At 33.9% G+C, this 27,696-nt stretch overlaps 1 protein-coding gene across 1 annotated transcript; it reads right to left on the bottom strand.

Annotated features, from left to right (window-relative positions):
• Nucleotides 1–252: 252 nt before the first annotated feature.
• On the bottom strand, nucleotides 253–23,677 carry LOC116412896 (zinc finger CCHC domain-containing protein 24-like). Its single transcript, XM_052899173.1, has 4 exons — nucleotides 23,323–23,677; nucleotides 8,825–9,019; nucleotides 5,945–6,109; nucleotides 253–4,784 (listed from the first exon to the last, which is right to left on the bottom strand). Exons 1-4 carry the CDS (start codon nucleotides 23,431–23,433, stop codon nucleotides 4,671–4,673), a joined length of 585 nt encoding a protein of 194 aa, XP_052755133.1. The 5' UTR covers nucleotides 23,434–23,677; the 3' UTR covers nucleotides 253–4,670.
• Nucleotides 23,678–27,696: the final 4,019 nt, after the last annotated feature.

Genomic DNA, 27,696 nt, shown 5'->3' with positions numbered 1-27,696 from the left:
CTCGAATCCTTATAACATAGAGTGAACAAACAATTGTAATATGTACTGTATACTATGCCTTACTAATGACATTTGTTAATTTTGTAATTTTTGGACAATTATTATTGATTATTTTGTTGCTTCATACTTTTTCTGTTTTATTGTAAAGTTGTTTTATGATATCTTCTTGGTACTTAAAAAAAATATTCAACACAATGTAGTATTGTTGCGAATAAATTGAAATGAATTGATAACCAATATTAAAATAATTGATTATATAAAAAGATTTATTTTAAAATTGTTACACTTCGGCATGAACACTCTTTACGGTACATGCAAAATAGTACTTAATAAAAATAAGACAACATGGCGTAAGTCTGTTGTATATGGAAAAAACTGAAAAATAAAATATTTTAAATTATAAATTATTATATATGTATAATAAATTTGTATGTTTATATATTAATTATTGGTCATCATACAAAAATGCACTTAGGTATTTTTTAAACCAAAGAACATTATTTTATTTTTACAATAAATGAAAAATAAAAATGAAAATAAATATTCTTGTTAATGTATGTAAACTTACTATTTTTATAATACTATTTAACAGACTTTACTTGGACTCTTAGCTTATATAAATAGAATGTCCCCATAGAAATGCTTCGAGAAAAACAGGTCAATTTTTTCATACAATTTTGCGTGAGGAATATTTATGAGTAATTGATTCCTTTATAACATCTATATTTATTTTATCTTACAAATTCTGCATTCTATTTAATGCGTAAACACTCATTTTATAGATTAAATAATACCTCAAGGTACATTTTATGCGTAAATATATAGAATACTGATTGAATTACCTGACAAAAAGTTAATCTGTTTTGAGGCTCAATGCTTTATCTATATAGTTTAAGCTTTAAATCTTATAGTTTTACTGGTTCTTAAACGATCCCAGCTATATTTTGTAAAATTTAGAAGTTTAAATTAGGAATTAATTACAAAATTGTTAAGTGTATTCTTTAATCATACAATGAAATATCGAAATACATATTTAAATTAGTTTAACATTATAACTTATGGAACGCAATCAGACTTAAGCCATGTTCACACCTATACACAAGCACCGTCGATTCAGCGACAATTTTCTTAAACTAATTTTTTTTTGTTTATAAACTAGGTACAAGACGTTATAATAATTACATGAAAATGGTATGATTTTAAAACGTCAACACGTACACAAAAATATAAACCGGAATCTTCATAAAAAAGTTAAAAAAAAGAATAAAAATAGGTTTATAACCAGCCAGTACGTTGACGGCTAGTTTTTAATTGTGGTTTTAAAAGAAAAAAAAAACCGTTAACTAAATTAAGTCTCTATATATATGTTTAAGACATTTTACGTAATAATGTTATGAAAAATGTTATTTAACTATAATTAAGTTAATATATAACGAGTAAAATAAATGTGTGTATTGACGGTTTAAAATTATAATGTTATCTTAAAATTTATAAAAACATATAAACAAAACATGTCATGAAACAAAAGATATAAATCTAATAAAAGAAAAAAAAAACATATTTTTTTATATAATGGCACGTACGTATATTGTGTTACGAATATAAAAATAATAAACTTAAATATCGAATTACATTTAACAACGATTAATTATTTTTTTGGCACATTGAGAATTCACTGGTTCTTTGGAATTATATTTATTAGTATACATGATTAAAAGAACTGAATTAAATAATATGTTATGTTTTTTTAATATTATATTAGTTTAGTCCACAAATGAATTATGTTTTTTAAGGACGCTCAGGCTGTAGATGAGCATGCCAAGGTTGCCCCCAGAGACTACAGTACGGGGTTCTTTATAAAGGGTGTATTAAGATTTCCTAAGGGTCGACAGCATGCACGTGGCATTACAGGCTACAGTGACCGCTTACTATCAGATGGGCTGTATTCTTGTTTGCCACATTTGTGGTATAAAGTGTTAAAAAACAAAAGAGTTTTACAAAAAAGTCAAACGCTGTATTTATCTATTTATTCGCCTTTAATTGTACATACTTGTAATAAAATGAATGTTATGTGAAGATGTCTTTAGTATTTTTGGCAGGCACCTTTACTGGTTTTGCTATAGAGGTCGTACAACATATTGGGGGCTGGGGGGAGGGGGGTTATTAGTATCGGGGTCTAATAGCCCTATTGCTTGCAATATACCTCCACGAGGTTCCCCCTGGAAACCAACATGGTTCATTCCTAACCTACATCCATTCTAACTTACATCTTCATCTTTCACTGATGGATTCACCAGTACATACAGGCGAGGTTAATATTTCATTTTCGCTTATAAATACCAATTGCGCAAGCGGATATAAAACCATTTAAAAAAAGCAAATAGCAGCTTATAGTACATTAAAAATTTGATTAGACAAAGTTATAATTAAGTAATAAATGTACGTAAAGGACATCAAATTAAATAATACTCGAGTATTATCCGATGTCCAGCAATTATATTAAATACCCAATTATAAGTAATTAAAACTAAATATTGAATATAAATGAATTTTAAAACTAATATTTACTTAATAATAAAAAGAAAACAAAATAAAAAAAATGTATTTAATTATAAAGCTAATGAATACATATGATAGCCAAATAAAATTATGTGTATTTAAATATCTTGTCTGTATGTTAGTGTTTTATTTTCAATGCTAAAACTACCTCTGCCCTAATTTAATTCAAATTAGGTAGTATGATTTTATGACTTAGGCAGTTAGATAGGAAACATTCCTATTAACAAGTAACATTCTTATCTGACGAGAGAGGGATTGTTAGTAATGGAGACATTGATCTCCATTACTAGCAATATACCCTGTCAGGTCGACCCCCACGCGGTTCCCTTGGAAACCACCATAATTAATCCTTCTCAAATCTCAATCGACCTGGTTTCATCCTCAACTATTACCAATTACTGATGCCCCGCCAGCGTATACCGATAGCGCAGGCGGGATTACCATTCCATTATCATCCAATAAGAATATTCCTATTTAACTTAATATCTCGAATTGAACATGCAATTACAAAATATGAAAATTGTTTTTCAGTTCAGTTTAAAAGTGCAGAATGTATTAAGTCATGCAAGGCATTTCACAAGCACATAATCATAATAATAAAGCTCATAAAGATATATTTAATAATGATAAATATGATTTATATAATTAATAAATATAAATAATATATTTTTGTATTTTTTATCTATTAAAAAATCAAATGTTGTAGCGACATCTTTATACTGGCATCGTTACCATCACGCTAGTTTGGCCTGTGTGATATTTACTATCTAATAATTTCAATAGTCTACTGCCACCAATAGATGGCGCAGAACATAATGTTATTAATTGATACAATATTTGTAATAGTTATTAAAATGGAATTAATTTACAAATATGCCGAAAATTATTATAAGAAATAATTTGGTTAAGTACGTTAGTAAAAATTAAACGAAATGATCATGAATTATAATGGCTAAAACTTACAATATATAGCGTTTTATACTTTGACCACAAGCACCTAAAACCTAGAACATTACGTAGTCATATCTAAATATACATATAAAACATCATAAGTAACTGTAATGCCATTTGGAGTACATTATATCAATAATTAGTTATAAGGTATAGAGTAAAAATCAACTTATACTACCCAAATAGTAAAAACACAATAAAATTTTTCAAAAGATAAACTTCGAAATATACATATTTCAATATCTTAATTAACTATTTAAACTTAAATCTATGATAACATATGTGTGTATGTCTATTAAAGACAATAAAAATTCGACTTCGAAGTACTTACATTTACTTAATAATAAAAAAGAAAATTTAAAATTTTATAGTCATGTTACCAGCGTATTCCATCCTGCACCCTTTTAAACTAACACTATGCACAGTTGCTCCATGCCAGAAATATGCGTGGAACAGAGGTACTCATTAAGAAGAAGTTTAATATAGTCTCTTTCTTCTATTTTTTTTTTTTGTAGATTTATCAGTTGTTGTTTTTTTTTCTGTGGATATAATACAACTCTAATCTACACTGTTGAATTAAATTTTTTTTTCTTTTTTCAAGAGAGTAACAGAAAATAACTGCACCATATGAAATATTACCTACGAGTGCCATGAGAATTCTACATAAATTCCTTATTATTATTGTAGTAACGTAGTACAAGTTGCTTACCTTACAACAGCATTTGACGTAGTCATTAAATCTTGTATGGCCATATGTATGAACAATTCGACGTTAAACCGCCAATACCGCCTAACTGCCATTTTTTTAACGTACATTTCTGCCTTTCTATGTTACATTGAGAAATAATTTCACAATTTAATATACTGAGAATTTATTTTCAAATCGACTATGTACTTAGGTTTTTTTTTGTTTCATCATATTTTTTTTTATGTTAAAGGGCAACAAAAGAACATGCTGTACGTCCGATGTCAAGTAATTACTGCAGCCCATAGACACTAACATCTCTATGGGAGTCTATGCCTGCCTTTTAAGTAGGTATAAATTCTTCTTATGATTTGGAGAATTTAGAATAAATTCAGAAATAGGAATATTTTTGTCTCCTGTAAAATTTCTTACGTGTTAGTTAAGAGAAATTGGCGGTTAACAGTCGAAATAGCGTTTAGTACTCGCGACGGCAGTAGTACCCGAGCGAACGGCATTTTTGACACAGGTGCTGGGGGTGAATCTTGGACTGGTCACTCACGTCCAAGCCGTCAGGTTTCTCCAGCGGTCGCTGTAATAAAAAAAAATATATATTAACGTTTCGAAAAAATAGAACATTCATATCGAGATATGGCAATTAATTACATTCTTACTAATATTATAAACTAGCTTTGGGGAGGGGGGATTGTTAGTAATATGGACTACTAGTCCCATTGCTATATACCCTGTTCATTCGACCTCCACGTGATACCCCTGGAAACCATCATGTTGAATCCCAGGTGTATTCACCACGGTGGGCTAACTGACCTGCCTTTTCATTCTCACCTATCATCCCTCACTGGTGTCCTTCCATCGTATACTGTTAGCGTAGCGGAGTTGTTAGAGATTCTGTTATCATCCATTACAAAAAAAACTAGTTTATTGCCCGCTACTCCTTATTTGGTACGCGTGGATTTCAGAAGTTTACTGGGTACGGAGGAATAACACCTAAGTCCTCAGGAATGGCAACGCATGAGGGGTATCATGGGCGAAACAGTATACTCTGTTATGTCCATAGTACTGTTCATGTCTATAGGCGACGGTTACCACTTTCCATCAGGTGGGCCGTCAGCTTGTTTGCCATTCTAAGTTGTATAATAAAAAAAATCGTAAAACCCCTGTATTCCAAAACTGTGGAGCTACATGGTTGTATCTTAGATGTATGTCTTGTATGTTAAATTGGAATAAGTTTAGTCGTCCCCAATTGGTAGATTTAGTAAGAGTAAGTAACTCCAGTAAGAGTGCTCTCGATTTCAGACACAAGATATTCACGATTAATCTCCACAACGGGGGGGTAGGGGGGAAGGAATTGTTAGTAATGGAGACTGAGAATCCCATTGCTAGCAATATACCCAACCAGGTCGACCTCTTCGCGGTTTCTCCTGGAAACTATCATGGTTAATTCCTGATGAATCCATCATGACGGGCTAACTGGCCTGTTTTCATTCTCATCTATCACCCTTCACTGGGGTTATCATGGGTGAAACAGTATACTCTGTTATGCCCATGGTACTGTTCATGTGTATAGGCAACGGTTACCACTTTCCATCAGGCGGGCTGTCAGTTTGTTAGCCATTCAAAAGTTGCATAAAAAAACATAAAACCTGCAGTTTTTTTCACGTGACTAGAATATGTTCACTGAACAGAACAAAAAGAAGAACAAAAGTAAAAAAAAAAAAACAAAAACTATACCTGTTTGTGTGGGAACACGTTGATGCGGCATTTGATGCATTCTTGTCCATTGTTGGCCCAAGAGTTTCCGCTCATCCATTTGCGCTTACACTTGGGGCACTTGTATTCGCCGAAGCAACGCTTCTTACCCTGGTACGGGGTCAAGCCTTCGCCCTTGGGTCGAGCCTGCAACATAGAATAATGTTTTAACATAATATCAATTATATATTATTACTGCAGTCTAAAGAACTCTTATCTCCTGGTACGAGCAGAATGGTAAGTTGTAAGTAGTAAATTGGACAGTTGTACTAAACAAATTCGTTTGGATGGGAATTGGGAATTAGTAATTGCTGTGACTAGTTGCCTATAATATCTACTAATAACTATTACACATTGAGCAGAAATGAAATGATACGATAGGTTTAATAAGTATTTTTCTGAATTATATTGATTGTATAAATTTATATATAGTAATATATATATATATATATATATGTATATATATACATATATATATATGTATATATATATATATATATATATATATATATATATATATATATATATATATATATATATATATATATATATATATATATATAACTTTCACATTGAAAGTACTCTTTGTAGTAATTTCATCACAGTGTAACAAATAATAATTCCTGATGTTCGACTTAATCGATAATAGGTTAAATCGATTGATTAAATCGATCATCACACAATATGTTGCAATTGTTTACAAACGGCCCAATAGATCGATGAAAGATCACATCAATAAAAATCGAATGTGACACTTTCTTGTCATAAGTACCTATTTCATTACAATAACTGTGAATTCAGCGCTTCGCAAAGCTAACAAAACGATAAGAAAGTCGTCAAAGTACACGATATATTTAATTTTAACAGGCTTATATTACAGTGTAAAATGCTTACATTATTCTTTGTTATATCAACTAGTGATGGGTCGAGTCTAGTTGACTCGAATGCCTACTAGATACCTACTTGAATACAGATTTCGAGTAACTCAAATGATAATTACATATTTATTGTATATTTTCATGTTTCTGTATCATGTTCTGTATCATTCATTAATTAATTTTCTTCCTAAACATAAGAATGAAAACTAAGACATAAAATTAAATAATTTATTCTTATATCTTAACTACAAGGGGAATTATAAAATGATTAAATATTTAATATCTGCAAAAAAAAAATAATAGTGACAAACTAAATTTCAGAAATAAATACATGTGCTCGAATGCTTGTTCGAGTTTTGTTCCGATTAATTTTTTGTAATGAAAACTAAAATACTCGAATACCAAAAAAAAAAGTTGATTCGCCACATCACTAATATCAACTTGCGTATATATAATATAATAATGCTGACCGCCGACTCAGTTATATATGAGATGAACAATTCTCGGAATTAGATAAACGTACGTGAGAGAATCGTAGGTATTGTGATTGTGGTCGACAAAACTCTTTGACCGCGATGTAAAATGTAATAAACTGCACTCATTAAAGATTGTGAAGTGAACGTTGTTTTAACCGACTTCGAAAATGAGCAAATCTGGTGTGCGTAAAATTCCTCTTATGGGGAAGGCTTACATTCAGCAGTGGACAGTTAATGATTGAATTAATATGAAGTATTAACTTTTATACTTCGTTTGCGAGACTGATTTTTTTTAATGGTTGATAATGGAATGGTAACCCCGCCCGCGCGAAAAAAAGATATAAGCTGCTAAGAAACAAACTCACTTTCACATTTGTGATATTAGATAGATAGATAGATACTCTTTATTGTTTCCTCCAAAAGATAGCAAGGATTTGTTAAGTGTCTATTATCAATAACTGTGCCAGGCTACCGGACGAGATATATGTAGTATAATTTATATAAATTAATAGTTGGTAAATCAGTACACTGTTTGTATTCACAGAACAAAGAATCAAATGTGTGCAACAAAGCGCCCGTTGTGTTTGTGCTCTAGTAAAATGTAGGCACACATACGGGAATTGCCCGGTGCTATTATTTATTTGTTGATTTCTAAAACAAGTGTGTGTGACTTTTAAGAAATTTCATATAACAAAAGGGCTATTTTCTTCTCCGTTAGATGTAAATGTAAATGTCTTATCAGAGGGAGATTTTGCACAAAAGTCGTTTGCTTGGTCACCTCTGTCTCATTCATGTTTCTACTCTGAAGCAGTAGTGTTTGCATGGCTGTGTTTCGGTTTGAAGGGTGAAATATGGTAGTGAATTTACAGGGTACAGAGGAATAACACCATACTCCTCAGGAATGGCAACACATTGGTGTATCATGGGCGAAACAGTAAACTTTTTTATGTCTATGGTACTGTTCATGTCTATAGGCGACAGTTATCACTTTTCATCACGTGGGCCGTCAGCTTGTTTGTCATTCTATGTTGCATAAAAAAATGGATCGAGTCTGTGTTACACCAACTGCGTGACAGCAGTAACATTCTGAAGGTTGTGTCACATTCATCATCATCATATCAGCCCTTAACTGTCCACTGCTGAACATAAGCCTCCTCCTAGGGGGGTTTTGCTACTAGTTGCCACGTTTGGCAGGTGTATTGGTAACCGCAGTTAGGCTTTGGAGACGTTTTAAGATGGACGCTACTGCTCTTAATCGCCTCGGATGCTGCCCATCCTTTGCCCTCCCTTAGTCACCTCTTACGACACCCACGGGAAAGGAAGGGGTGGCCTATTTTATGTCAGGACCACATGGACTCCATATTTGCACGCAATCCATATATAATATTAATATATTCTATTGTATAAGTGCCTACGTGTTCCGTTCATGTCAACTTGCAATCCAATTCTGATAATAATGAAAAAAAAAACAATTTCGGATTCGGAAAAAAATATTAAAAAAAAATTACCTGAGGACAGTCCCCGATGTAATGGCCTTTTTTGAAGCACAAGTGGCACATGTAAGCTGGAGGCGGTGGTCGCGGCGGCCGTCGCAGCGACAAGACACTCAGCTGCTCCGCCAGAGAGCTGGTGTCGTCTGTTGGAGCCTGGGTGGACCCTGGGGCAGCTGTTGGCAGTGGCCCCCATACTGAGCCCGGCATCCACTGTAATACGATGACAGAATACGTTAATTTTCCACCTGCGTGACTGAATGAATAAAATTTGCAATTGAAAAGTAAAATTTGCTGTTAGGGTTTGTAGAGGGAGACTTTGTACAAAAGTCGTTTGCTTGGGCACCTCTGTCCCATTCGTGTTTCAACCGTAAAGCAGATGTGTTTGCATGGCTGTGTTTTGGTTTGAAGGGTGGGATATGGCGTGAATTTACAGGGTACAGAGGAATAACACCTGAGTCCTCAGGAATGGCAACGCATAGGGATACCCCCTAATCGCTAAAGCAATCTCTTCTAGACAATCTTTTGATAGAGGAGAAAGAAAAAAAGCGGTAGCTATTTGTCACAATAATTATATCTAATACTACTTAAATGTACTGGGTACAGAGGAATAACACCTGAGTCCTTAGGAATGTCAACGCATAGGAGGTATCATGGGCGAAACAGTATACTCTGTTATGTCCACGGTACTGCTCATGTTCATAGGCGACGGTTACCACTTTCCATCAGGTGGGCCGTCAGCTTGTTTGCCATTCTAAGTTGCATAAAGAAACAAGTAGAAGCAGACAGTAGTAACACTTTTACAAAATGTAATTAAAATCGCTTGACCGGTTTCGGAGATTAGCGTTAATTAACATAGTGTAAGTGATGCAAATAAATTATATATCTATCCATCTATTTATCATTATAAATCTGTTTAGGGGAGTCAGATAGGCTAAAGCCAGTCCTGCCTATAGCTTTCCATGTGTTCCCCTAGAAACCGACTATAATTCGACTTAATTACAAATCATTATATCTTATTTCTCAGGAATGGCAACGCATAATACTCTATTTGGGCAATAGCGTAGATAGATATTCTTGATTCTTTCTCATAGAAGTAAACTTCTATCTGTGGTAATTCACTGGTAACTTAAAAGAAATAAAAATTATAAGAAACCCCTAGATTACACAGAGAAGACAATGGACGAAACTTATTGCTAAAAGTGATCTTTTTCTGGCCAACTTTAAATGTTTATGTTCTTATGTCTTAAAGACAATTGTTATTGTAAATGACAATGTTATTTTGGGTTTTGCTATTTGATTTTTCATATTGCATAAAAAGGTGTAATTAAACTGTAGGTGTATAAGTAAGTTAATGTACAAATCCACTGTAAGAAATTATATTACATCACAAATATTGTCATTAGTTATCACAATTTTAACCGAGTACGTACAGTTTATTCACGCGTAAATATAAAAGTATTCCCAATTCACATTAGTTCAATTAAACTTATGAACACTATCTATAGACCTTATGGGTTTTGTGATAAGGGTTGAAATATAGTGGCATTTCGCTGCATGATTCACGGCGTCAACGCACGCGTTTGGAATTGGACCGAAGTAATTCGTTAAACAGATGCGCGCGCGTTCTTCGCGCCGCCCAATAAGAACGCGTGGCGTGTTATTTACTGCGATTTTATTTGTCTAATCGTCTCCGCGATGCCACATTGATTATGTTAAGTCGGCCGGACGTCTAGCAGTATACTACACCTTAACTCCTGGTTTTTGGATGGCTCTATTATGTTTCGGAGGCATAGCTAAAGGTCCTTTCGCATCCTGTTGGGTACCAAAAATTTTGCGGTGGGCACGGCCCCCTAAAATATGTTTCTGTCTTTTAATCATTCCTTCATTGGTTTTCTGCCAGCGTATACCAATAAAGCAGGCGGGGTTACCATTCCAATATCAGCCATTGAAAAAATTAATTCTTCATTACTGTGAGTTGTGACTAGTGTTAGATTTTTTCCAATGCCATAAAGATATAACAAATATACAGCTCGTCTGATAATAAGCGGTTAAGGTACTCTATGTCTGCAGTACCAGGAATATCTCGTGAGCGTTGTCTACTCAGAAGAAATCTTAATATGCTTTTTTTGGAGAAATTTAGTCTCCGAGATAAACCTCAGCAGAGAGCTCATTACAGATTCTGATTACCATATTTTGTCTCTGTTACGATCAATTGCCAGGTAAATAGTGATACTAAAAGATAACTGTGCGATCTGACCATCGTTCTGATATTCAGGTCTCTAAACCCCCTGTTACTTTTAGGAGTTAAGATTTTTGACATCTCTGCGAGCAATATGACCAAAGTATTGAATTATGCTTTGAAGACTAATTAAAGTTACTATTTTTTTATAGAATGGTAATAGAGTAGGCATCCTTAGCAAGGTAGCAAGTTCTAGTCTTCTGTGTTTCTGTTTGAAGTCCATATCTCATCAGCTCTCTTTCTTCATACATACAATACATTAAGAATAGCTCTTAGATTAAGAATAATAATTCTCTTTATAGTTTTCCATAACAATAAAAAAATTAATTAATTAAATAAAAAATTGCTTAATTCCCGTCGTACAAATTATGCAATGCGAAAGTCTAAAGGTTAATAATAAAACTTCATATGAATGTCTTTTGTTACAAGAAATGGGTTTTATTTCAGATTTTTATTACCATTTGTATGGGGATATCTATATAACCGGTTAGTGGTTTCTTACTACGATTCAAGACATTAATTCGTAAGTTTGTGTCGTCAAACTGTTTTAACGCTTCACTGAACGTAAACACAATTCACAAAGTTACGGCAACAAGTTTACCTCCAAGTACGATTAACTGCTATGTATGTAAAGAATGTATGGGGAAGTTTACTATAGCAGTGACAGTGACTCTATCTATCTTCATGCCAAGTTCATTGCGAGGAAGACAGAAAAAACCGTGTGCCAAAAGAAATCTCTCCTCACATATCATCTTTGGCTTTATCCATTTTCACATCTTATATCATGCACTTACACTGATCCTTGATGTCTGTCTTAGACAGAATATGGGCTACATGATCATTATAGGTTAATTATTGAGTAGTGTCAGCTAAACTCACAATGTCCAGCTGTTCATGGCATTTTAATGAAATCAGCGCCGAATTGAATAGAGTATAGTTGTATTACAGAATAATTTGGCTTGCATATAACATTTGTCACGAAGAAGGACATAGGCCACTTTATAAAGCAGTAAATCAATACATTCCCATCATCATTATTATTTTCTTGGTCTTCTTTCAATTATTTGGTGTTGGCGTAATATCTTCCATTCATCTCTACTGTAGTCATTTCAGCATTAATCCCCTTTTTGGCTACATAGTCCACACATTTCACATAGTGTAGGGGTACCTTTGAGAATAAATTATGTTTTTGCGCCCACATTTTTTCACCTACTTAAAAACCACTATTACTTTAAGATCAACAAATCACCCCCCAAGCCTCTACACAACGCCCCCCTTTAGGCCTGCCGCACATACAAAGAGGCGTTATCGCCCACTTTGGAAAAGGCTGACATACTTTTTTTTTTAAGGCTTGCTCAACCTTCCTCGCCATATTCATATTTATACTTAATAAGTTAATATTTTTTTTTCAAAGAAAATATTTCTGTGAGATAATAAAAGTACAAATTCAAGAACGACAAATTTTCTAGTTTCTTAATTTAATGGAGTATTGTCACATTGAGTATGGTTTCTAGACAACACACATAGGTACGTACTGTTGATAGCAATGTTACGGTACATATTCATGCAGCAACTAAATTTAGACGCACAGAACTGGTGGGTGGTGTAATTTTAGAGAACGTTACGTTGGTCTCACTACTGGTACTGACCGTTTTCATTACTATTCAGAGCGTTAGTTCTTTACTTCATTTGCGAGAAGAAATTGGGAGAGATTTTTGATTTGTAAACAAGTACATGAAGATACTACTTTTTTTTTTTGATGGGTGAAAATGGTATTGTAGCCCCGCCTGCGTTAACGGGATACGCTGGCGGAGCACCAGTGAAGGGTGATAGATGAGAATGAAAACAGGCCAGTTAGTCCATCATGATGAATTCATCAGGAATTAACCATGATAGTTTGCAAGGAGAACCGCGAGAAGGTCGACCTGGTTGGGTATATTGCTAGCAATGGGATTCTCAGTCTCCATTACTAACAATCCCTTTCCCCCCGGGATAAATATAGTTAAATTGAAGGTAACGAAATAACTAATACTGTACAGCTCCAATTATTTTTCCGAACACTTACAATCAACGATATCGCGAAACGCAAAGAGCAATATTCTGGCTATTTCGGTTTGTTACCTTGATAACTTTGTAAAGAAGAAAACACTCGGTTCATATTAATTGTTAAAAACAGGTTGCTGCTCCAATAGCACGGACATTGATGCTGACGTCCCGCAGATCTCTGTGCTTTTTTATAAGAATAGAATAGAATAGAATAGAATAGAATAGAAATCATTTATTCAAATAAACTTACATTGAAGCACTTTTGAAAAGTCATTACATTTTTTTTAATTTACCGCTCGTTCGGAAAGCTGTCTCATCACAAGAAGAACGAGCAAGAAACTTGCGTGATGCTCTTTTAAATAATTTTATTATTATTTTACATTTTTAAGTTTAATTGTGTGAATACAAACCACCAATTAGCACTAATTCAATTAAATACTCAAAAAGAAAAAAAAAAAATTGAATACATAACCAACTGGTTAAACAATTAATAAGAGGAAATCAGTCATAGTGATTAGAGCAGACCAGTCCCTACAAGCAGCACCCGTTCACGAGTATGACGGATGAGCCAGCCATCACTGCGCTCGACCATATTTTAGGGAGCCCAATGACCCGGCCCACCACGCCGCCACAAGTCTGGACATTTTAGTGAGCATGACTACTCAAAACACTAGACCACGTCAAAGCTACTCACAATTGCCATCTGATAGTTATAGTATTCACATTTTACATAAGAATGCATGCGGCAATTAATACAAAAAACCGCTACGCTTTCATATTTCTAAAATTAATCAATTAAATCAAGAAAGCAATGAGAAAAAAAAATTATAACGTTGTATGCTAATAAACTAATTATTTACTTGATATGTTGTCATCTATGAATTCGTCTATCCTGTAATAGGCTTTCTTACATAAAAATTGTTTAATATAAGATTTGAATTGCCTCTCTGTCAGATTTAATGCAGATTCCGGCAGTTTATTATAAAATCTTATGCAATTACCATAGAATGAATTACTGATTTTGTGCAGACGGCATTTAGGTAAAATAAGCTTATTTATATTGCGTAAGTTTCTACTTGTACAGTCTTTGAGTTTTTTAAAACTCGCTAAGTTCTTCCGTGTATACATAATATTTTCATAAATGTATTGTGAAGTAACTGTGAGGATATTTGAGTCTTTAAAGCACTGACGTAATGACTCTCTCGAACCCATACCATAAATAGAACGTATGGCTCTCTTTTGTAAAACAAATATAGTATTTATATCGGCTGCTTTACCCCACAGCAGTATGCCATAAGACATTATGCTATGGAAATAACTAAAATATACAAGTTTAGCCGTCGCCACGTCTGTTAATTGCCTAATTCTTCTAATTGCATATGCAGCAGAACTGAGTCTACTGGCCAATTTTGAAATATGGGGCCCCCATTGTAATTTCGAGTCCACTGTTATACCTAAAAAAACTGTATCATTAACAAAATTTACTATTTCGTCATTAAGCAATAACTGTGTATTTATTAGTCTTACATTAGGAAGTGTAAATTTTATACACTTTGTTTTGCTGGAATTTAATAATAGGTTATTACATGTAAACCAATTTAATATTGCAGACATAGCACAATTTACATCGTCTAATTGATTACTTTGACGTCCAATTTTAAACACTAACGAAGTATCATCCGCAAACAGCACTATATCTGCAATTTTCTCTACCATAAAGGGAAGGTCATTTATGTAGATTAAAAAGAGAAAGGGGCCTAAGATTGACCCTTGTGGAACGCCCATCTTAATATTAGCTCCCTTAGATTTTACACCGTCAATATCTACAGTTTGAACCCTATCCTCTAAATAAGTTCTCATTAATTTTAGATCATTATCTCTTATACCATAATGTTCGAGCTTGTACAAAAGCGTTTTATGATCCACACAATCAAATGCCTTTGATAGGTCACAAAAAACTCCGAGTGCATCCTGTGACCTCTCCCAAGATTCGAAAATATGTGTCACTAGCGCAACACCTGCGTCAGTGGTAGACTTGCCGGCGGTGAAACCATATTGCTGACTGTGAAGCAGTCCGTTAACCCTGAAGTGATGTAACATTTGATTTAACATTATCTTTTCAAACACCTTACTTAGAACTGGCAAAATAGATATAGGTCTATAGTTCCCTGGCTCAAATTTATCTCCTGATTTAAATAGTGGGATTAATTTGCTAAATTTCATTAAATGTGGAAAAACGCCATTATCAATACATTTATTAAAAATAGTGGCTAGATATGGAGCAACAATATCTATGAAAGAACTAACTACTTTTACAGACATGCCCCAAAGGTCTTCCGTATTTTTTAAATTTAGCTGTTTGAATATTTTTATGATATGAAAGGGGCTAACATGTGAAAATTTAAATCTTAAAGAACAACAACCGATATTAGTCTCTAGTAATTTTTTTGCTCGAGATTGAGATGAGTCCAGAGAAGATGTAATATCAATCGGAATATTAGCAAAAAAATCTTCAAAAATATTAACTACATCTTTTGTTGTTGTTATTATAAGATGATAATGAAATGGTGAATCCGCCTGAGCCATCGGCATACACTGGCGGGGCACCAGTGAGGGATGATAAGTGAAAATGAAGCAGGTCAGTTAGCCCATCGTGACAAATTCACCAATGAATCAATCACGATGGTTTTCAGAGGGAACAACGAGGAGGTCGACCTGATAGAGTATAGAGTTGCTAATCCCCATTACTAACAATCCCTAAGTAAGTTATAAAGCCGGAAAGAGTAATGTGACATTATATTGCTATAGATGATACAAATGTGCCCATTATGGGGACAAAACAGGTGTCGGGGCAATCAAAGGCGGCAGGATGTAATCATTAGATCTGTACATTAACAGCGATACAGAAAAACGGTTTGTTTGTTTGTTACCTGTAAGCTCCTTAACGGCTTATCTAATTACTATTAAATTTGGTATACATTTATTTGTTTATTTATTTATTATACAACGTAGAATGGCAAACAAGCTGACGGCCCACCTGATGGAAAGTGGTAACCGTCGCCTATAGACATGAGCAGTACCATGGACATAACAGAGTATACCGTTTCGCCCATGACACCCCCCATGCGTTGCCATTCCTGAGGAATCAGATGTTATTCCTCTGTACCCTGTAAATTCACTGCCATATCCCACCCTTCAAACCGAAACACAGCCATGTAAACACAACTGCTTTACGGTAGAATCATGAATGGGACAGAGGTACCAAAGCAATCGACTTTTGTACAAAGTCACCCTCTGGTCTCTATTTATTCAACAAAATAATTATAACATTGTGACAGTAAAAACCAAATCAATGTTATAACCTTAGTGCTTACATACAAAATTATATTAATGGTATTTAACACGGCTTCAAATATTTCTGAGCCGTTTCTAATCTCTTTGGCAGGCTCTCTATTACTGAAACCAACAATGATTCTTATAATATTACTAGCTGACCCCGTAAACGTTGTTTTACCACCTATTGCGAAATATAAAAATCGCGATTAAAATACAGGGGTTGATCGTAAAACGATGAAAATTTAAAGTTGTATGTATTTTTCAATGCTAAATTATAATAAAATAAAAATAAAAAAATTGTCAAAAATATAAAAAAAAAATATTTTGGCGTGGGTCACCCTTATCACTGAGGGGTATAAAAAATAGATGTTGGCCGATTCCCAGACCTATCCGATATGCACACAAAGTTCATAAAAATCGGTAAAGCCGTTTCGGAGGAGTTTGGTAACAAACACCGTGACACGAGAATTTTATATATAAGATTTATTATCTGTACTGCAGATTATTTATGTGTCTGTACTATAGTTGGGTCAAAGTAACTAATGTGTAACATGCATTCATATTACAAAGGCTTAAAATCCTAAAAGAATCAAGTCTAAGAGATGCTCTCTTTTTAATTGCTGGTTCATCATATTAGCCGTTAACTGTCCACTACTGTATATAGGCCTCCCCATAAGAGGAGGTTTGTCAATAGTTGCCACGCTTGGCAGGCTGGTTGGCAACCGCAGTTAGGTTTTGATAATGTGTTTATATTACTTGTTATTTCATTGGAATTATTTTGTTTAATTCTGCTACCATAATTTTAATAATATTATTACTATAATTCTAATATCCGCTGATTTGGAATTCCGCAAAATAACACCGAATTTAGTAAAAAAAATCTTTTTTATTATCAATGAAGATTTCTTCTTGCCTAATACGATCTTTTTTTAAATTTTAATAAATATTGCTAACTAGTTTTTTAAATATTTTACAAAATTGTTATCTTGTTATCTTGCGAAAGTCTATGTCAGTAATCGTTTCATTAGAATTATTTTGTTTAATTCCGCTATCACTATAGCGGAATTAAACAAAATAACTATAATCAAATAATCGACAACTAACTTTTTGCTCGCTTCAGTATTGGTTTTCAGGGTAAGGGAAACCAACAAAATATATCACATTTAGATGGTGTATCAAAACAAAATATATATCAGTTTTTAAGATAGACCTTTAGGTATACAAATGTAAAAACCGCATTCAATTTGGTCCAGTAGTTTTTGCAAAATACTGGAACAAACATACAGACAAAATTTCTAAAAAAGAAATATTGTTACGTCATCTATTGGTCTTATTAAGACATCTCATATTAATTTTACTTAAATATCTTTCATATACATATAATAAAGTCAAGTCACGTCAATTATTTATTTGCAGAAACATAGGTTAATTACATTATATGATATTATATGCAAAATTAAGATCTCTATGTTCCGTCATTATTGGGCATATAAATATTACAAAATCCCTCACCAAAATATTCATATTGTGTAGTTACAAGATAGTGTGATAGGGGCACTATCTTAAGTTTCTAGATTGCATTTGTAATGTAAACTTTATGTACGTACGCGTACGCGCGTTACGTCAACGAAGATCTTTCCCAAGGAACATGTGAAGTGAAAGCATAAAGTATAGAGCTATTTATATACTCTTTCTGTTTACGCTGTAAGGGATTTAGCGTGAACTAAGAACAAGGAATTACATAGAAGGAATGATAAAATAAAAACTGTAAATCATATGGTTGCCTCCTTTCTTCTTATGCAAATATAATTAGTAAAAAGAGGACGAAAGATACACCATCAGTTGTCATTTTTCTCAATTCATAGCAGGCTAGTGTATAGAAAATATGTCAATTATTTGTCAATGACAAATTTTACATTACTAGATTATATATTGGATACAGTATATGTAGAAAGTATGCAAGCAGGTTGTATCTGAATTTGGTAGGGTTATACGGCCGTATAACATTTTCTATACACTAGTCTGCTATGAATTAACTATTTTATCACTCCTTCTATGTAATTCCTTGTTCTTAGAGCGTGAAGGACTAAAAATTACTACTATCCAGACATACATATGAGTGTTGAATGAGGGCAGAAGAGAATTTACAAAGTAGGTATCAAGGCTAGAAGCACGAAAGATGTCTGACGTGCTGCAGAGTCGTTGACTTGTCGACATACACGTGGCTTCATTCTAAATACGAACTAGTTATTTGATCGAAAATAAGATCTGACCAATGGTGAGTTGGGCACGTACACGATAGGGATCTGTAGTTGTATGGTTTTTTTAATGGAATATTATATAGCCGGCGCTATTGGTAATACACTAGCGAGCGTCAAAGAAGAATGATAGGTGAGGATACAGGTCAATTGACCAATAAATTCGTCAAGATCAATGATGTTTTCCAGGGAAACCATGTGGGGGTCAACCTGACAAGGTAATATACATTGCTATAAATGGGGCCTCTGTTCCCCGTTACTAACAATTTCTTTCCACTGTAAATGTAGGGTGTAAATTTTTTAATGAATTTCAAAAAGTTCACGTTATTTTCGATAGTTGTTTCGATATTTTTGAAATCATTAGATACCATGTTGATTTTAATTTTGTCAGAATTAAAATCGGCACTTTTTTTAAATTAAGTTTTAGTAATAAATAAGAAGTTGCCGTGTGGTCCCGGCATAGAATAGGCCACCCCTTCCTTTCTCGTCAGTATCATAAGAGTCGACTAAGGGAGAGCGAGGGATGGGTAGCAATGTCCCGGTTTAAACATTTTCAAAGCCTAACTGCGGTTACCAATCCGCCTGCCAAATGTGGCAACTACTGGCAAAATCCCTTTAGGGTGAGGCTTATGTTCAGCAGTGGACAGTTAAAGTCTGGTATGATGATGAATAAATAAGAATTTTAGTAATAAATAGTAAAACAAAAATAGGACAAAATAAAAAAAAATATATCATTCAGAGCTACCGAAAGCAGTCAACCAGGGTGGAAACAACCTGGCAAGTACACTGCTAGTAATGGGGACAATGGTGCCCGCTACTTCCTATCCCTTCAAGATTAATAAGTTGTTAAGAAAACAATTTTATTACACGCCAATGAATTCAAATTAAACATCTATTATTGACTCTAGTATTTCCTTAATTTAGGTCCTTGACGTCAACATAATTATAGTGATTCCATGATACTTCCTGACACTGAGTCATTGATTGAATATTTTAGTTCGTTTATTTATTATTTATCTTAAACCATTGGTCGCCCAGTGGTCGAAATTCGACCATAACATATATTGTAATAAATGAATTTATTATGGGTATGTTTGACCTTCAGTACGGCTATAGACAAATAATATTAAAGAGAAACAATATTACTCTGTTCTCAATTTGACCACAGACGTTAACAATAAACAAAAGAGTATATATGCGTGTGTGTGTGTCAAATACCCATGTATTTTTGTTGTACGTTTTAGTTGGGGGGAAGGGATTGTTAGCAATGGAGTTTGACAGCCTCATTGTTAGCAATTTGCCTTATTAGGTCGACTTCCACGTGGTTCCCCCTGGAAACCATCGTGAACAATTCTCGTTGAATTCGTCACGATGGGCCAACTGACCTGTTTCATCCTCGTCTATCATCCTTCACTTCAGCGTATACCGATAGCGCGGGTGGGGTTACTATTTCATTATTACTTATAAAAAAAATACATGGTAGTGTGTGTAATGTTTTTTTTTATTAGTTGAATGTAATTTTTATGCATAATTAAAAAAATATATTAGCATTCTGCACTCCTTCTCCATATAAATTATAATTGTGCGAAATTTCATACTCCTCCGTCCGCGCAATTTTCGTAAAAAACAGTACAAAGTTTTGGTTTTACGCATTAATATTCAATCATAGAACTCTACACTGGCCCAATTTTAAGCTGTGGTTTTGTTCAGCATACTGTTTTTTTTTATTTATGGTTATGTACTCTACGTTGTATGTAAGAGACATAGACAAAGAGACCTTACAATAAATCGCGCCAAATAATAATATTGTTTATAATGAAAAAAACTTTTTACTCGCGACTTCATCCACGTAACTAAAATGATTGAAGGGACTTTTTTTATACAACTTAGAATGGCAAACAAGCTGACGGCCCGCCTGATGGAAAGTGGTAACCGTCGCCTATAGACATGAGCAGTACCATGGACATAACAGAGTATATTGTTTCGCCAATGATACCCTCCATGCGTAAGAGGAATAATACTTGAGGAGTTAGGTATTATTCCTCTGTATATAGTATAGCCATGTAAACACACCTGTTTTACGTTAAAAACACGAATGGGACAAAGGTGCCCAAGCAAACGACTTTTGTACAGTCTCCCTCTGGTATATGTATTGACTTTTGAAAACTCTGTCTACTCGTGCGAAGCCGGGTCGGATCGCTAGTATGAACTAAATTTATATTTCACATTTAAGTCGGAACAACGAAGAAGCTCTTAGAACAACGATTTCGATGTCTTATCAAGTTTAAATTTTAGTTCTAATGATAAAAATAGACAATGCCTCTTTAGAATAGACTCCATTGTCAACTAAGGGTAATCATTTTTAATTATACTGAACTAGTTTGTACCCGCTACATCGTTCGTGTGACCGGGATTGTACACTGACCACGACAAAAGCTAATTAATAAAAGAAAAATTGGCTAAGCAAGCTGCACTATCTCTTGCATTGAAACTACTCAATGATATTTTGAGCCGGTATCCGCAATTGGATGTGTTTGCCTCTAACTTGCTGGAGTTTCGTCGCGTGACCACAGAGTATTTGTGTTCAGACGTTTTTTGTTTGAGTTAAATCTTTTATTTTTGTTTTTTTTTTCTGTAATATTCTTTTTTATATGTTATTGTACTCATGCTTTCCTGGGTGAGCGTATTGGAAGACTGTAAGGCTCACCCAGTGGATGTAATAAATATATAAATAAATAAATTACTGTTAAAAAAAAAGTAGCTACTGTTCTTCTCCGTCACATATAGTATATGTATAATAGATTTTATAGTGATTAGTTTTTTTTTAAATGGATTACCCATTGGTAAAAAAACGTTCACGCTCACTTTTTACCTTTATCCGAGCAGTAAGTGCTTTATATTATTCTCAATTTCGTGTATAATATAGTATATATCATATATGTGTAAGTATATTTGTTATTCATATATATTTATACGTTTATATATGTAATTTTAGTATGTATGTATATCAATAATTAGTAGTACCGCATTCGAGTATTCTGACACTTCCCTATGGTTGACTGGGAGAGAATGCTTTTAGCATTAAGTCCGCCATGTACACATATGTGAGTACACACTAATGAATAAATAAATAAATAAATGGTATGGTAACCTCGTCTGTGCCACCGGTATACACTGGCGGGGCACCAGTAATAGATGACTGATGAGGATGAAAATAGGTCAGTTAGCCCATCCTGACGAATTCAACTAGAATTAGCCACGATGGTTTCCAAGGGAAACCACGCGGAAGTCGACCTGACTGGGTACATTGCTAGTAATGGGGCTATTTGACCCCATTAGTAACAATCCTTCACCCCCTCCCATAGTAATTAGACTGTTAACGGGCTATAAGGTATGAGTAACAAACAAACTCACTTTCAAATCAGTTATATATATAATAAAATCGTAACTGGTTGCTGTCTGTACATGGAAGATATATAAAAAAAAAACCATTATAGGCGAGCTTTATGAACGCGAAAGAACCCAAAACAATGATTTTCGAATTTTTGTCTGTAAGTTTGTGCACGCTAATCCAAGAAAAGGCTTAATCGATTTCAATACAGTTTTCACTAATGCGATGTGGTTTATACCACTTAACATATAGTGTTTATTTTATTTCAATCGGTCTATAAATAAAAAAGTTATATCAATCTAAAAAAATCACATATAAAATGCTATAAAATAACCGATCAATTGAATTGGCTGAACCATTTTTATTATATGTATTGATTTTCGAAAATTCTGTCTAGGAGCGCGAAGTCGGGTCGGATCGCTAGCTTATTATATATATAAATATTTAACAACAATTTAACAACTTCAATATTTAATATAAATCTATCTTAGAAAATCGTCCAATGACTTAGTGTTATAGATAGATAATAAGATCTACGAACTACATGCTGAGGGCCTACCATGAAATGTTTTCCGAAATTTCGGAGCCAAACGAAACAGACGAAATTTGATGTTAAAATTACATAATACATGCCGTTTGGACATATTAAAAATGTTAAAATATTGTTCCTTTGGACTTTTATGATAGGATGTATGACGAACGAAATGTTAAACTCCATTTATTGGTCCGATTTTGGTATAAACAAAAACACGAAATTGAGTTCGAAATTTCGGAATTTCATTTAGAATAGAATAGAAACATTTATTGCCAGTAAACAGACAATTACAATATAAAATGTAAATAATATATACAAAAAGTGTTCCATACTAGGCAAAAGGAACCGGCTCATGATATGCATGCATTTCATGGCAGACCCGCTAAAAGTTTGGAATCATCCATCTTCAAATCGCAACTCTCTTCACGAATGTATTCATTTTAAATTTCTTTAGTTTAACTAGTATAATGTCGTAACGAATCATTAATTATAATTACGTATTTATTAATTATAAACAACGGTAATTAACGTGTACACACAAACATGTCGAAAACGAGCGGAAATTTCGACATAACAGGTCAATTACATCTTTTGGTAGAATTGTAAACCTAAAAATAGACAGACACATTTACGGATGGACTGCACACTGTAATTTGTTGTTATACTACAAGATTAAAAAAAAAATTAATAGTGATGTCAGATGCTCACCTGATCATTCTGGTCGTGAGTCAAGTACAACCAACCGAGCAGTGCTTGCGGGCAGCTCTCCGTCTTACCGCACCATTGCGGCAGTTCAGTACCAATTGCGGTCGGCGACATTGCTGCATCGGCCTCGCGGAAATCACACAAAACAGAACAGCACTAGCGAATTTCAAATTTAGAATTCCGTATTTAAATTTGGAATGTTTCGGTGTTAAAATTGAAATTTGTTTGTATAGGGAGAGCGCGGTCAGCCCATGTCAACGCGAATGCGGCCGGGCCGTGTAGGTCGATATTTTTGGATCGCACTGGTGTTCGGGATGCGCGCGCGCCGGCCACACTGACTAGCAGCCGCTCCTTAAGACGCCCGACTGGGAATAAGGATGGTGTTTGTTTATTACACTCTTATAATTATCGAGTTGGTACAGAGGGGTATCGAGATAACGCCGGAATTTGCTACATTGTCTTTTTTGTTTGTAGCTTCGTCTCACTCTAAGTTTTTCGCATACATATTTTTTTATACTTATATATCACAAGCATTCAAATTGACGGGCAAAGACTTAGTTTTTTTTTTATAATCGTCTTTTCGTGTCTAGTCTATTCTTAATTTTCCAGCTTTTGTTATGTTTATATCTAGTGTAAATAAATAACTTGGTAAGAATATATTTTAATGCATCGTTTCTAACATGGAAATATCCTTTATAATGTGAAAGTGAGGGGGATGGGGGGAAGAGATTCAGTCCCATTGCTAGCTACATACCCTGTCAGGTCGATCTCCACGTGATCTCTCTTGGAAATCCTCGTGCTGAATTCCAGGTGTACTCATCACGATAAGCTAACTGTCCTGCCTTTTCATCTTCACCTATCCCTCACTAGTGCTTTGCCAGCGTATACCGTTAGAGCAAACGGGGTGACCATTCCATTATCATGTATTAAAAAAAATGCAAAAGTGAGTTCCATTGTTTATTTCTTTTGTTTCTTACCTCTTGACGCGTTAACGATTTTAAGTTGAGAAGAACATGGACGATTTTTATTTCAGTCATGTGACCGAAGTAAGTAGTAATTAGTTTAGAATAAGGCAAAAGGGGATTATCGTTGCCAAGCTTAGTATATAAATCTTTAAATAAAGACAGACAAAAATTAGTAAAGTGTAAGCAACTTCCCTCGTGTTACAAGTGTCCATGGGCGACGGTGACCGTTTTTCATTGAAGGTGTCATAGGCGACACAGTATACTCTTACGTCCATGATATTATTCATGTTTATAAGCGACGGTTACCACTTTCCATCAAGTGTATAGTCAGCTCGTTTGCCATTCTAATTTTTATAAAAAAAATATTAATAAAAAATGATGTAAAACAGATCATACATTTTGCATCATTCTGTATCGATATTTTTATCGATTCTATACAATGCTAATCATTTCACATCACTAGTTTCTAACATGTGGGCGCACCCGACCGCCGGGATACAGAGAGCAATATTTTCGTTCAGCCCCTCTACTATGGCACTGCGTCTACGAACGATTACCGACTGCTCCCGTCAAATCCCATACGAAAAACGATGCAATAGATCACAAAAGTTGTTCCTCAATGTAATGTGGTAACGGTCATTGTGAGATTAAGATAATGAAAAATATTAAATGCATTTATTTATCAGTCTCGCATCTATACTCAGTAGTTGGCTAAACTGCAAAACTGCCAAACTAAAATATAATTTTATACACAACTAACTCTTCACCGCGGTTTTGCCTGCGTGAAGTATAAGTATAAAGTATCCCATATTTTTATTTCTTATGCAACTTATAATGGCAATCAATCTGACGGCCCACCTGATGGAAAGTAGTAACCGTCGCCTATAGACATGAGCAGTACCATGGACATAACAGAGTATACTGTTTCGCTCACGGTACCTCCCATATGTTGCTATTCCTGAGTACTCAGGTGTTATTACTCTGTACCCTGTAAATTCTCTGCCATATCCCACCCTTCACACTGAAACACAGCCATGCAGACACAACTGCTTCACGGTAGTAACACGAATGAGACAGAGGAACTTTTGTACAAAGTCTTCTTTCTATATATTAAGGTACGATATATCACATCTTTTTTTTCGAAACCTCTTTTCGATTGTCGATCATTAAGATCGAAATCGAGATTCGAAAACCGAAAACCTCTTTTTTTTAAGTCGTTTAATAACAATCTTCTTTAAACTGTGAAAAGTAATAAATATTGATAGAAACACTCAGAACATTTATGTCAAGCACTTTTGTTGCTATTTCCCGAAATACTGCGGATTGTAGCTTACTTATGTCTGAAGGATCGAAGCCCTTGAAATCATAAATATACTAAAAGTGGACGTCAATAAATTATCCTTGCTCCGAATGGTTATTGTAGAAAAAACACCGTGTGTGAGAACATTTGTATATAGTGGGTTCCGTATCAATTTTCATTTATATAATATCCTATAACATATAAAAAAGCACATACAGAGAATGGGCTGTATTTTATTAAAAAAAGCCGTGTAAATTATGGCGTAATTCGGTATAAATGGACAGTTGTTTCAAAATTTTTACAAAAAATTACGTAAATACTTAATGACATAAACGTTTGTCATTAATGGAGTTTAAAGGGGACAAAATCTTAATTTGTTTGTATTTTTATGTGTACATTTTTTAAGCGGCATCTCCACAAATTCTACACTGATTTCGATGATTATTTTTGTAATGAACAATATGCTCTGTTATTGCGCGCCATCATACTAAACTAATATGTCATGTTCAAAGTTAGTTTTTAACCGATTTTAAAAAAAAGGAGGTCTTCAATTCAGTTGTATTTTTTGTTTGTCACCTCATAACTCCGACAGTTGTAAACTGATTTGGAAAATTCTTTTTTTTTTACCTGAAAGGACAAACTTATAGATTTTTTCGTTAGAAATTTTATTAAAAACAGTTTAGTAATTTAGTTTTTAAATCAAAATAATTAGTTTTCGCATAATTGAAGTAGATTTTTTTGTGGAATACAATTTTTGTAGTACAAAATATCGTATTATTAATATACATATATTACTTTTTAGATGAATATATAATTATTTAGTACGGAACCCTAAAATATTATAAAGTTAAGGGTCAATAGGTGTCAGCTTACGTCGACGCTTGCACTATAATAGAATAAATTGTTTTTGTGTTAAAAGACATTTTAAGTTGTCTCATTTTGTTTTCATATAAACTACACACAGTTTGTTTTTAATTTGTATTTTGATCATTTACTATGTTTGATTTTAAAATTATTATTTTTAGCTTTATATTTTAATTTTTTTTTAATACAACTTAGAATGGCAAACATGCTGACGGTCCACTTGATGTGACCGCGTGTCAAAGTGACACTTGTGTGAAACTGGTAACCGTCGACTATAGACATGAGCAGTACCATGGACATAACAGAGTATACTGTTTCACCCATTATACTCCCCATGCGGTGCCATTCCAACTCAAACTCAGGTGTTATTCCTCTGTACCCTGTAAATTTACGCCATATCCTACCATGCAAACACAAATGCTTCACGGTACAAACACAAATAGGACAGTGGTACCCAAGCAAACGACTTTTATACAAAGTCTCCCTCTGGTAAAAATATTGTTTTTTTAAGTTATTATATGTATATTAATTCCATACCCAATTTCGTTTTTTCTTGAACTATATTTAATTTAAAAAATTAACTTATTAACATTTAGTGCGTTAAATAGTCTTTACGTTCTCTGTATTCTATGAACACAAATGCATTGAGAATTCCAAGTAAAACGAATCTAAAATTGGCTGTTTAATATCATTTACATGGGTTTATAGCGCGATATTGGGAGCGCCTGCGCGTGCGCAGGTTCGGTGGTCATTACCCTTTTCAATTTTCTCAATATATCTAATTTCAGATAAACCAATTACATACAATTATTATCTCTTTTCTGTCCTGTTGGCCGTTTTCAAAGTTTGTGTTCTGTGACTAGGGTTAACTGGCTCTAACTGAAAGTAATCAATAAAAAAAAAAATATAAACACATTATTGTCTATGATTTTCATATTTTTATTAATAATAATACATTAACAGGTTATTAGGTTATTGAACTTAACGTGTAAAGTTAGTATTTAACCTATCCATGTACCAAATTTCATTTAAATCAGTTAAGGCGTAAAAGAGTAACAAATATTCATTCATACATGTTCACAAACTTTTGCGTTTATAATAACGGTAGGATACCAATATTAGCCTAGTTAAGATTATTTTGCAGGGGCGGAGAACACTTCTTAAAAATTACACATTTTTTTTATGGACGATAATGGAATGGTATCCCCACCCGCGCCATCTGTATACACCGGCGGGGCACCAGTGAAG

This window comes from Galleria mellonella, unplaced genomic scaffold (assembly GCF_026898425.1).
Source record: "Galleria mellonella isolate WM207_F2 unplaced genomic scaffold, CSIRO_AGI_GalMel_v1 utg56, whole genome shotgun sequence".
NCBI classification, from domain to species: Eukaryota; Metazoa; Arthropoda; class Insecta; order Lepidoptera; family Pyralidae; genus Galleria; species Galleria mellonella.
The sequence above is the reverse complement of the archived record's forward strand: the minus strand, read 5'-3'. Positions and strand labels throughout refer to the sequence as shown.

What these genes read in the sequence shown, in the direction of transcription:
- LOC116412896 (XM_052899173.1), bottom strand. Translation starts at nt 23,433, where the DNA reads ATGTCGCCGACCGCAATTGGTACTGAACTGCCGCAATGGTGCGGTAAG. An exon ending in CTCACGACCAGAATGATCAG is followed by an intron (nt 9,020 to 23,322) that starts GTGAGCATCTGA and finishes ATCGTATTACAG; the next exon opens with TGGATGCCGGGCTCAGTATG. An exon ending in ACGTGTTCCCACACAAACAG is followed by an intron (nt 4,785 to 5,944) that starts GTATAGTTTTTG and finishes TTTTTATTACAG; the next exon opens with CGACCGCTGGAGAAACCTGA.